We start from the raw sequence: 13,273 nt of genomic DNA, 5'->3' as shown, positions 1-13,273 counted from the left end.
CAAACTTGTTAGTTTCTCTCAGATATCCACGTTGTCTCAAGTAGGATGGTCAATCTAATCTTAACATTGAGGCAAGCAAAGCAGTTCTCTAACCTAATTTAAACAATTTTTAGGATTGAAGTCATTTTTTAATCTTGTGTTACTAAAATTAATCACCAATTCATTTTTTTCACCACAATCGTACCATTTTAAAGCAATTTGCCATTTAAAAAATATGAAATATATTGTGACACATATTTTTAATAAGTTGTTACAGATATAATACCAATGGAACCGACTAGTAGTTCAAGTAATGCGAATAATGTACGAGTTTCCGGGCGTAAAGTGAGTATATCTTTAAATTATAAATAAATTAATGAAAAATATTATCTTTAGGCAACTACAGGTGGGGTTTTGCAGAAAAAAGTAGAAGGGTAGTACCGACATATTTATTTCTATGCATTTTTTGGCTTAAATCCGTAAACATATAAATATAATTTATACCATAGATTTGACTTTTGATGTAACAGGATTACTTGTTTAGGTTAAAATTCGGATTTACCTACCTAATATTTTTGTGCACTTATACTTGTAATTAAGATATGTTACATTTGTCTACCAAACTAACCTAATATCGGACATTTTTAATACTAATTCGGCAGTAGTATGTTTTGTCATCTGTTTTAAATGGTTATTTTGTTTTAGGCAAAGCGTAAAACATTTGATGACTTTATTCCAATGAATGAATGGTCATTAAAGCCGAGAAAACGAAGATCAATTGATTCTACAGGCTCGGCTAAACACTCCAACTCTGATGTGATTTTTACGATTTGTAATGACAATGTAGAAAAGGCAAAAACTAATGCTGAATTTGATGTAAAAGACAACAGTTTAAAACACTTAACAGAAGTGGCAAGTCCAAAAGAAAACCATGATAAAAATGATCTTAAAATATCGTTACCTGAAGCTACTAAAGCTGTGGATGCCGTAGATACAAAAATTGGTGAAAAATTCGACGAAAACTTTCCAATTAATACCGTAGAATCTGCACATGATAATAAAGTTGAAATGACTGTCAATGACAAACAGACATCGGATCCAATTTTAACGAAAGTTTCAAAACCCAAACGAACTCCAAAAGCTAGACAATCAACAAAAAAGGAAAAACTGCAACCGAAGAAAAATGTTTCTCACTATTCACGTCGAACTAAGGTTAATGCTGATTCGAATAAAAAAACTGAAGACGAAATTTCTGAGAAAGAAAAACTGATCTTTATGAACAAACATTCCTGTAAGAAAAGCGGGTGTAAGAAGATAGGATTAACGTGCTGCATACAAGCTACAAACGCGTAAATATCTTATTTTAATATTTGTAAAAAAGGCAAGATAATTTGCTGTTGTTGCTACCAGGCATAACATAATTTATTATAATTAAAAGGGGATTCTAGAAAGAATAAAAACCTAAAAGTAGTTTATTTGGCTTTTCTAGTACAAAACGCTAAAGGGTAAACTGTTTTACCCGAACAGACATTTACTTATGTTAATATATTTATTAATATGCTGTGCAAGATAAATAAAAAAAATTGGTATATGGATTAGATGAATGGCCCCGGGTTCTCTTAGTTCTATTCTTTACAACTTGCTCTGTAAAGACTTGAATTATTATATAGGTCTAGGTCTTGTCTATTGACAAGGTGGTTCATTTTTGCTTTCTTCAATAAGTTTTATATATTGTATATATATATATATATATATATATATGCAAGCTATTTTTTCTTCTTATTCTTCATATTTTTTTATATCTAAAAGTTGGATACTTTACAGATGCATGGAAGCTTCTGGAAAGTCTTCACGTTGGTACCATGTCTCATTAGAAGAACATTATTGTAATGGATGCTTTGAAGAATATTACAGAATGTAAGGTTTTTATTTTATCCAATATCACTATACATCATTACACTACATGTTCATACTATTCACCATAGTCAATGTGTTTGTCTTTGAGAAAGCACTTAACAGTAATTGCTACAACCCAGTGATCACTAATGGATTTGTGCAATTTAGACCCACAAAATAAAAAACTATTATATAAGTTGCATACGTGGTATATACCCTCTATACCTATTTATTAAACCCAAAAGTTGAAAGATACCTGCCCCTTAAAACTAGTGTTATGGTAACTTGTATTTGGGCTCTTCCATCAAGAATTTGCTAACAGATGTTTTGACGTTCAATTAAAAAAAAGCGTTCAGCAAGAAATTATGCAGTTTGCAAAATTCTAATTCATAGAGTCAAAACACAAGCATAATATGTCAGACAGCAACAGTATTTATTATAGAACTTAATTTTCTTTGAATGTATTGTCTTGTATTCAGCAAGACTTTAATTAGAATAATAATATTATAAAAGTTTTGAGGTTGGAATAAAATGAGAGTTTAAAACCCCAAATAATCGTGAAATAATTGTTTACCTTAGATTATAATAAATATATATGGAAGCAAGTAAGCAACAATATATATATAAGAATGATAACATTTTCCAGTAAGCATTCTGGTTGTGATGAGTTCCATGAATGGAAGAAAGCATGGATGAACAACAGCAAGGCTGATGCCAACTTTAAAAGTTTACAAACATATATATCTGGTGCGTAGTGCATTATATCTGTGTATGACATAATTTTCCCTTTTTTTTCTAAATATTAATTATATTACCCACTATGTTTAAAAAACTTAAGTAACTTACTAACTTTACGATACCGTGTGAAGTTGTGATTAAAAAGATTGATTACAGACAAAAAATGTAGTAAAAATTACTTTTTTTAGAGAGACAACTGCCTTACTGGGTTCAATGCACACAATGTGGGCATTGGCGATCACTGACTAATGATGTTGAACTAACGTCCGATGTTATTCGCTCTTACACTTGTATCATGGGAAATCTAGCTAACTCATTAGATGAGAGTAATAGCGAAGATGAGGATATAAGGTAAAACTATTCATAAACCTATTACTTAAAAGCAAAGGCACCTAACATAGGTATTCAAAATATACATATGATCAGTCTGTTTCCCAAATAAAAGCTCATAATGTGACAAGAAAAAAAACGTTCATGCTCTTCTGACATCAACTTTTTTATTTTAAAACTTGCTGTACCTTGTTTTAAAAAGTTCCAAATTCTTCTGTGAAACCAATGGTAAAATACTTATTTATCTCATAACATTAAAAGTATATATTTTCTTATTAATTATTAGTTGTAGCACACAAAAATATGTTGTACTTTTTGCAAAAAAATACTTGAATATAACTTGTTTTATCCTCGAGTGGCCAAAAACCGATGTTATGATGCGGTTTTTTTGTTCCATACATCTCGTGCCAGCTTTTGAGTTACGAGCTGCTATGTATGTTACTTTATACATATTTACAGGAGAGTTCCTCACATAAAATACTCGTGCTCCCAACCAAACGAACAGCGTGTGGAAAATGCTCTTAACCCCGACTTACCATGGATGAATATGCTGGGTTGTACCCCATACCTGAAACATAGCCCCGCAGCCCCATTTCTAACGGGGTATTACCCTGATGGTGTGGGTATGAGTGCGGTGGATACAAGTAATAAGTTTATAAAGAAAATTATTATAACCGTTAAAAGTTCTGTGTCAAAATATTTTTGAATTAAAAGTTTTTTTAATAATACAGATAAATAAGACTAATAATCATTAAATATTAGCAAAATTTGTTAAAACAGCAATTGAAGTCCTGCCATAAAAAATTATTTAAAATATTATAATTTAATTTATTATACTCATATACTGCTTTTTTTGTTTTATCTAAAAAATATTGTTTGTTCCTTTAGTTGCAGAGAAGGATATATGAAATAGTCTAAATGTTTTATTTAATTTAGCAAACTAAATATTGTTTGCTATTATTTCCAGCAAACAGAAGATCATTGTCCGAGTTTTCCTCCGATGAGAATGATGTCATTAAACCTCCTGGATTGTTTGATAAAATAAACAAACACCAGTAAGTGTGAGAATAAAATTTGGGTTAGGAACAGTTTGGTTGAAATTAGTTTGACACATTTATGGAATTTAAAGTAAAATCTGAGGTGACATTGTTAAAGTGTAGTTACGCTTATACACTAGTAAGTGTGACAACAATACAGTGACAGTAACGTATATTTGTTATAATATACAATTACGTTTTAAAGTTAAATTTCCTGTTCAGGGTGAACGGCAAATCTCACCTTGAAAACAAGAAATATGTTTCATCAAAAGCTCGCGGAAATGTTTTAACTTCACCTGGTGGTAGGAAACATAACAGTAAAGATCCGCAAATAATGGGTGAGAAAAAAAAGCGTTTACTTAAAACTAATTTTAAAAATAAATAAAGAATATTATTTTTTTGAATGAATGAATAATAATTTTTAAAATGAGATAGATAATTCAATTTAAAATTGGTTCTCACATTTCTGACCATTGCATATTTTAGATTTGACATTTTCGAGTGAGACCACATCACGTTTTTCTCTTTTTTTTCATCTTTTTTTTATTTAAATATATTTTAGTATCTTCTGTACTTCTGTACTTAAATTTCTAATATATACATTTTCGTTCTTGTACGAATGTTTGTTTTTGTTGCCGTATGACAACAGTCAGAAGTATAAATACTCTACAAAAAACCTTTGTGATTGTTTGAATAAAAATCTGATGATGCCATTTTAAGCAAAATATTTTTTTCTTGCATTATTTGTTAGACTTGATGTTTTGTCTGTTTTATATTTCGTAGCACTTATGTCTTTTTCTGTTACTTATTAATTAATATTATGACATCACAGTGGATGGATTAAACCCTTACTTCCAACCGTTCTATAAACCACATGAAAGAGGCAAGGCACTGTGCATGAGGCCCGATGTCATGGAGCTAGATGAGGCAGAGGAATTTCCGGAATATTACAAGTGAGTGACCAATAACCATAGCTAGGTGATACATTACGGTGGTGATATCTGTGCATGTCCAAAATCATAGTCCAAAATTAAAAAATTGTGGACCTCACCCATTTAGAATAGAAAATAATTCACCATTAAGCAATTGCTTTGGTGTTATTGGGTGCTGCGGTCAAAATGCTCAGCTTATACTTCAGTGATAAAAATGTTAAAAAACTCCTCTTTTCAAAATTAAAGCTTTATTTTCACACGCAGAAGTTAAGCACTCAGTTTTGTTTGCGGTAAATCTTAGGTTTAAATTATTCCATATTTCCCAGGGAACAAACGGTGTATCTCGCTATTCGAAATCTTATAGTGTCTTTATGGACGCTTGATCCTAAAAGAATCCTTACCATCGGCAACTGTTGTGAACACCTTATACTACGAGGTCTTACGCGAGTGAGGTTATGTTCATTAGATGCTGTGAGAATCCTACAATTTGCGACCAGGAAAGGCCTTATTAACACAGGAGCATTACAACTTCCGAAGTCCGTTGGTAACCTGAAAGAAGGAACTTTACCGAAAGTTTACAGCAACCAAAAGGTGAATGATTGTAACTTATTTATCCTTAAGTGAAGGGGCAACTACAAAATTATAAAACACCTAATTGTAATAAATTTTGGGAATCTGACCCTGATCTTATGATTATAAAGTTGTACGATCCTTGTAAAATTCCTAATTGTTTATGATTGTTTTGAGAGCAGATTGGATAATCCATTACTAATACTAACCATCGGACTTATGCAATCAGTGCTAAGTGTCTTGCCCAAATAGAAAAAGCCCACTTTGTAGCACACATCAGAATATTTTGGATTTAGGCAAGAGTTACCGCAGCACAAAGCTTTAAGCTTTGTATACCCTGGCCTATGGTTAAGTGAGTACCACTGCATCATTTTAAGCATCCTATTCTACATGGATGAGATCTTTCAGCGTGACACACTATGGGACCTGAAATTTGAGCTAGTAATGTCCCATTACCTTGTACTGAAATTCATGCTAAAGAATAAAAGCTTAATAAGTATATATATATGTGTTTTATTTTTTTATGAAACTATTTTTGTTTCTCAGGTTGTTGTCATCGGGGCAGGTCCTGCGGGCATTGCGGCCGCTCGACAGCTTCATAACTTTGGGTGTGAGGTTGTTTGTTTGGAAGCGAGGTTGAGGCTCGGAGGAAGGGTTGATGATGATTGGTCACTAGATGGCGTATGTGTGGGCAGGGGAGCGCAAATTATTAACGGGTAAAACTTGAGATGACGTTACTTTAATATTAAATTTTAATCCAATGAGGGTGAGATCTTTGTCAAGGACTTAAAAATGTAACTTGCATTATCCTCGTGTGGCCAGAAACTTTGTAACACGTTATAACGAGTTGACATGTATGTTACTTTGTGGGTGATCATTCTTGTTTTAGGATTGTAGGTCTTGTACTCTGGATTTTTTTCTTGACCCTAACATTGCTTTTGTGTAATCGTAAAAAACTGTTAACAAACATGTTAAAAAGAATTGTACTTGACAAATATTGAGCCTTACATTTGGGGATAAATAAGTAACATTCATTCATATTTGTAAATTTTTATAATTTGATAATAGGTCTAATTTTATAACAGCCTTAGGTGATGCTTGTTTAAATGCGATTTATTTTCAGCTGTGTGAACAATCCTCTTGCCTTGGTGTCGCAACAGCTTGATTTAAAGATGCATCGATTATTGCCGAGATGTGATCTCTATGACGCTCACAAGGTGGCAACAAAGAGCAGAGCGCTGGTGAAACCAGTGTCGGTACATTGCGATAAAAGAATGGATTTCCATTTCAATGCATTGTTGGATATAATCGTTGAATGGAGGCAAGCGCAACAAGATAATGCCGCAGATTGCTCACTTGGAGGTGCTGTTGGGTTGGTTTTGCAATTTTTATTATCGAAAATTTATTTTTTTAAAAAAGGATTTTCCTAATGTTATTAATTGCCAATTGTAACTGTTTGTCGTGTTAAAGAAATTCCAACTTTTTACCATTTTCTACAAAATTTTACATTTCTTATTTAGTTAATTTTAGTCCAAACACAACCCTCAGCCATATATTAACCTAACACACCCTCCCAGCTTTAACTTTAACACCCCTACCCCCTGCAGAGAAAATTCAGGAAGCCCACCAGGAATGGATCAAACAAAGTGGTTTAAACTTCACCGAACTTGAGGAGAGATTGCTCAACTTTCATATCGGGAATCTTGAGTTTGCATGTGGCGCTAGTTTGGATAAGGTGAGAGTGGTTTAACTTAACTTGCATATAGTTTACCAAGCTTTGATAAGATACAAGTTATGAATTATGTATTAACTGATATTAACATAAGATTTCCAAAAATGTTGAAATGAGGGCCTTAAGTGTAACACGCCACGTAAGCTGTGATTTAGGTCAGAGTTGACCTATTACTTCAATTACAATAAGTTAATAAAGAAAAATGCAATGTAGTAAAACATCTTTTGTAATAAAAGCTTCCGTGCTTGTTTAATTTTGCCATAAATTATAAATTTCATTAACAATCTTTTAAGTAGCTGTATTTCTGTTTTCTACAAAAAAATATAGTTTAAGCGGAACAATTAAAAGTTGTTATACTAGCACTGTTCTCACCACAGTGTATTCCAGGTTTCAGCGTTCCACTGGGACCAAAACGAAGTATTTGCACAGTTCAGTGGGGACCATACATTTGTACAGTATGGATTTGGTACCCAACTTTCAGCCATTGCTTATGGACTTGACATCAGATTTAAACAACCAGTAAGCAGAATATTATTGAATATCGCTGAGTTTGAAAATTCCATATGGTTTCAAAAACCAGGATAAAATATTTTTTTACATCTAGAAATCCTTACCACAATAACTAAATAGGTTTATTTACATTTAAACAGTTTACCTTACATTTATTTTCTGCTTTTTTTTAACTTTTTCAATATTCCAGGTCACAGATATTATTTATAAGAACTCTATGAGTAAAGTTGAAATTAAGACAAAAAGTGAAACATATGAAGCAGACAGAGTATTGATTACTGTACCACTAGCTGTACTAAGGTATGTTGTTCTAATTAATATTAACTGTATGACCTCCTCTGTTTAGGAAAACATAGGTATCCTGAAACTGTATCATAGAAGTATAGAGAAACATAATTAGGATAGTAATATTTAGGTTCTGTTCTAACCTCTTTTTCATATTTTTTATTCATATCGTATTTAAATGATTGTCATTTTGCTGCCGATCTCTTCTTTTTAAAGTTCTTTGCTACTTTAATCTAGGAGAAATCAAAAAATGTGTTGTAGATATATATAGTACCATACACACGTCATGTCGGTCAATACACACGTCATGCTTGGGCATTTCATTACATTAGTTTTTTAATGTTTTCCACTGTGTAAAAGCAACTTGATCTACTTTCACAGATCTGGTTCGATCCAGTTTGAACCGCCTCTTCCACCAGCAAAGGTGGCTTCAATGAACAGGTTGGGGTGTGGATGTATTGAAAAGATTGGAATCTTATTTCCTAAGAGGTAAAGGTTTTGTGAAATAACAAATATATTAAAATGACGTTAATAAATTTCGAGAATCTTACCATGATATGGTTTTATTATACAATTTGTTGAACATAGTTCAGGCCCTGGTTTATGATGGCCTTGTTTGTTTTGCACCTAAGTGGTTAAAATTTAACAAATATAACCTGCTTAAAACAAATCTAGAGGAAAATTTTAAAACAAAATCTTTACATTTAGATTCTGGGATAGTAAAATGGATGGAGCCAATTATTTCGGTTACGTTCCATTATCTGCTGATGAAAAAGGTTTCTTCACCGTTTTCTATGATGTCCCTTACCCACAGGTGAATCTAATGTAACATTCGACTTGCCAAGTGTCTATATTTAATAACAAACTGTTAAACCATCACTGTCCAGTCGTATGTCACCGGTAGGATGTTAACTTTGGGTCATACGTGGTTAGCGGGCACGAGGTGTATGAAACAGAACTGTAACGACTGTCGTTGCCCTACCACGCGAGGGTAAATAAGTTACAATCATACATTCACCCCATACCAGTTTAACATTTATCTTAACCCCTGTGTGCTACCCCCATTTAACCCCAGCACATTATACTCCAGGGTGAAGATAGCAAAGTCCTGATGAGCGTAATATCAGGAGATTGTGTTGACGCAGCCAAGAAAATGAAAGACAAAGAAATTCTTGATGTTGCGCTCTCGGTTTTACGGAATGTGTTTTCCGAAAAAGTTAGTTTTGTAATATATTTCATTGTTAAGTTCGTTATGACTCCTTGGTTAAAGTGATTGAAAAGTAACGGATGCCAAGGAAAAGAGGTTGGCTTAGTCCAGAGTTAAAATTGTCAGCCATTACAAAAAATGTACAAACACCTAAAATAAAGTTAAATATGTGGTCTCTTATAACCCCAAGGAGTGTTAAAACAGGACACCCGTGTTTTATACATATATATGGTACATTCATTAAATTTTCTTTTTTTGATTTCTATAAATGTTTCTCTACGCTTTATTCTGATATTGTAATTGTTTTGTAACAATGGTAAAACAAACAGGAGGTTCCAGAACCTTCAAGTTACTTTGTCACTCGGTGGAATGAAGACCCATATTCGCAGATGGCATATAGCTTTGTTAAGAAAGGGGGAAGTGGGGAAGATTATGATGAAATCGCAAAGTCTGTTGCTGGTAGATTGTTCTTTGCAGGAGAGGTAAGGATTATGTGGTATTGTGGTGTACTATTGTTCTATTCTATATGGGTGGGGAACTATAATTCTGAGGCAAGGTATGGCCTTGGGTTTAAGCGAGAATTCTTAACATTATGAATGCACATATTGTTCTGTATAGGTGAGGGTCTATTTCATGCCATCGGGCTTTAGATTTAGGCCAGGGTTGGCCCATTACTGTAACACTGTAAATGCACATATTATTCCATAAGGGTGAGGTGCTACAGTGATTTTATTTAAATTTGTTGAAAAAAAGTCAAAAATTGTTGTCTTGTTATTTACTGGCTGTTCTATTTTTACCTCTGCATATGTTAAAAACCTTTTATATTTATATATTATATGCAACACACTAACCTTAAATCTCATATGAGCAGGGCACGAACCGACATTTCCCACAAACGGTCACGGGTGCCTACCTCAGTGGGTTGCGTGAAGCTTCCAAAATAGCGATCGCTAACAAGACCGACGTACAATCTTCATCGTGACGTCACAACCCAATCTGTGACGTTATATATGATGATAAGGAAAATGTTTTTTGAAAAATAAAGTCAACACGTAATAGGATACGTCATCCGTATGCAAATAATGACGTAATAGTGATGTATTATTTGCTCAATTGATGACGTCAACTTATAAAATTATAAAACTAGTTTCTTGTTGTCCATGTATTGTTGGGTTAAGTTTATAAAACTTGTATTTTTCTTCATTTAACGTTTGTTGCAGAGCAGCTCATGATAAAAACTTTTGAATTCTGAAGTTATTTTTGTATCTCCAACTACGGTAGCTTGACTTTTGTTATTATAATCATATAATTTGTCGTTTGAATACATATGACTTATTACATATGACGTGTCAAACAAATGGTTGTCTAAAAATAGAAAAATGAAACGGAGGTACATAAGCGGTTACTCAGAAGCGTGAACGAGGTGTACAAAATCGAACATACGTTTTATAATGACTGTCGTTGCCCAACCTCGCGTGCATAAATAAGCTATATACGTGACTACTCAGCAGACATGAGGGACACCCGTTTTGTAACGACTGTCTCTGCCACCACACCGAAAAATGAATAAATGACATTCATTTATACACCATATGCACATGGTACAGCTCACTGCAGAGTAACGGGTAACGTGTATTCATATCATACAGGGGTAATGTTTGTCTGTTATTGACTGTTGCTCGGTAAAAATTGACAGATGGTTTGATTTTTGAGTAGACAGTACTAGCCTCAAAGCTCAATGCTGCTACCATTGTGGACTGGTGTGTTCTTGAAAAAGGTACCTATTGTCCCCACACAAAAAATACTTTTGATTTTACCGAGCAGAGTAATTTCCGAAGTTCTAAACTTGCTAAGTCATTGCACACCTTTTGGACCAACAAATCTTTGTTCCCAGCTTTTCTCATGTATCGTGGTAGTTATGGTAGGGTAGGGTATAGATGGGACACCTTTGGCACATATTATCCAAATATCCTGATCGTGTTTTAAACAATTATCAACGGTCTTTATATGTCGTGAGGATATAGTTTTATAATTCTTTGAATGTTCTTTGTTTACTACTAAATGAGACGAGAAAATAGAGGTAAAAGATGTCCCATCTTCTCCCACCCTACTGTATATATAAAATATCATTTTTTGTACCCTGGCATAGTTTATTAAAACGTAAACGCTTGCGTGCTGAATATGTAGGTTTATTTAGCTTCCGTTCGTTGCTGAAAATCGTGCCAGTTCATGAATTAGACAGACACTGTGACAAAATAGGCATTTCACGAGTAATCTGCAATAACACGTATTTAGTTGCCCGAATCGAAATTACAAAAAAATAAAATTTGACTTTCTTTTGTCACGAAGGCATTCACCTACTTAAAAAAGCATGATGTATGTGTGATGTACAAACGGATGAAAGAGAATAGCCTACATAGTATAGTAGGGGTGGGAGGAGATAGGACACCTTTTCATTCTATTTTCTCGTTCCATTTAGTAGTAAACAAAAACCATTTAAAGAAATATAAAATCTAGATTCACGACTTCCAGAATAGACCGTTGTAAATTATTTAAAATACGATCAGAATATTTGGATATTGTGTACTAAAGGTACTATCTTTCCCCACCTTATACTATATCGTGTTGTGTAGGGATATACTTACCATTACAATCGCCAACCAATGTAAGTTATCTTTAAAACGTTGTTAAGAGTTATATATAGGGGGTTTAGGACTATATATTATAATATGCTAACTGAATTCATTCATATTTTTTTATCAATTTCGTTCTCGTTTTTTTATTGGAATTTCGTTATCACCCTTATATACTCACAAAATTTCTAATTCTTAGAACGGCTCTAAAAAAGCGTTGTTAATTTAAAAAAACACGATTAGAAAATGTGGGATGTTATGTGCTTACGGTTCATCCGTCTTACCCCACAGTGCTGTGTATTTTCGTATTAGTTTTGCCGTTGATGCCTGTAGGCCTACTTTATAAGCGACACGGAGCAGACAAACTTGTCAACCATGGAATTTAATTTTCATTCGCGTGGCAGGGCAACGGAAGACATAACTCGTGTGTTTTGTTTTCTTGAGTTTGCGTCCGCTTACGATATATATTTTACGTAATTAGCTTTGTGGGTTATGATGACTTTTCAATTCTTTTTAATATAGCTGAGAATTTGGCCAACCACAAAATGCCACTGAGTTGAAACAAATGTTGTTAGCTGTCTTGCTCAAGCACACTTGCTTAAACAATGGCAGCAAAGCCACGAGCCCTTTCCTTAGTCCAGACGTAAACGTCTAGTAGCTATTCACTATGGAATAGTCATAACATTTATACAATGGTTAATACACTACGTTGAAATGTAATTGAAAGAATCCAACATATTTTTCCCTTGCTTGGCAAGCCAACGACAGTCATTATAACACAGCCAATCTGTTGTATACACCCCATGCTGTCCGCTTACGAGTTACCACGTGTGTAACGTTGTAAATGATTATATTTTATCGAGTTTTTAGTTTGGATGGTATAATTTGGACAATCCATAAGGTGCCACTAGGTCTAAGCAATTGACGCTAAGTGTCTTGCCCAGGGAGACACAGCACGGCAAAAAAACTTTGCAACACAGAACTTCATGTTCGTGGTAAATGTTTTGCCCAAAATATGTTATAGGTATCTTGCAAAAAGTATAAGTGTCTTGCCCAAAGGGCACACACGCCTGGTTCTAGGTTCTAGGGTCTAGGGTCTAGGGCCTAGGCTATATCCCCCCAGGCGTTTTCCAACCGGCGATATCCCTCCCGGCTATTTTCCCGCCGGCTACTTCCCCGCCTTGACTATCCCCCCCCCGGCTACTTAAACAGTCATAGAATTTATTCAGTCATAGCGTTTATATATTTATGGATACCCTATAACTAAACGTTCAAAATGTAATTCCCTTCGAACAGAGAGACCACTTTGACAGTCGTAAAGTCTTGGAATTTTGATTTATTCGATACAAATGAAGTTTAAATAACAATGGCGTCGATATTTATTACAAAACAATCGACCTGAAAACGTAACAATGGTGAATAAT

General features: G+C 33.9%; 1 protein-coding gene across 1 annotated transcript; it reads left to right on the top strand.

Moving 5' to 3' along the window:
- Positions 1-59: 59 nt before the first annotated feature.
- LOC149740636 (lysine-specific histone demethylase 2-like) lies at positions 60-10,556 on the top strand. Its single transcript, XM_089872408.1, has 20 exons — positions 60-324; positions 685-1,328; positions 1,804-1,896; positions 2,522-2,622; positions 2,802-2,964; positions 3,403-3,587; positions 3,911-3,998; positions 4,203-4,318; positions 4,813-4,933; positions 5,239-5,503; positions 6,029-6,198; positions 6,606-6,844; positions 7,090-7,217; positions 7,602-7,733; positions 7,915-8,024; positions 8,391-8,498; positions 8,718-8,823; positions 9,100-9,225; positions 9,546-9,698; positions 10,088-10,556. Exons 1-20 carry the CDS (start codon positions 268-270, stop codon positions 10,196-10,198), a joined length of 3,216 nt encoding a protein of 1,071 aa, XP_089728534.1. The 5' UTR covers positions 60-267; the 3' UTR covers positions 10,199-10,556.
- Positions 10,557-13,273: the final 2,717 nt, after the last annotated feature.

Source organism: Ciona robusta, chromosome 2 (genome assembly GCF_009617815.1).
Source record: "Ciona robusta chromosome 2, ASM961781v2".
Classification (NCBI taxonomy): domain Eukaryota; kingdom Metazoa; phylum Chordata; class Ascidiacea; order Phlebobranchia; family Cionidae; genus Ciona; species Ciona robusta.
This window is presented reverse-complemented; position numbering and strand designations above follow the sequence as displayed.

Excerpts from the sequence above, each read along its gene's own strand:
- LOC149740636 (XM_089872408.1), top strand. The coding sequence starts at position 268 with ATGGAACCGACTAGTAGTTCAAGTAATGCGAATAATGTACGAGTTTCC. Across the intron at positions 8,824-9,099 it reads ATGATGTCCCTTACCCACAG|GGTGAAGATAGCAAAGTCCT; the intron begins GTGAATCTAATG and ends ATTATACTCCAG. Across the intron at positions 9,226-9,545 it reads GGAATGTGTTTTCCGAAAAA|GAGGTTCCAGAACCTTCAAG; the intron begins GTTAGTTTTGTA and ends TAAAACAAACAG.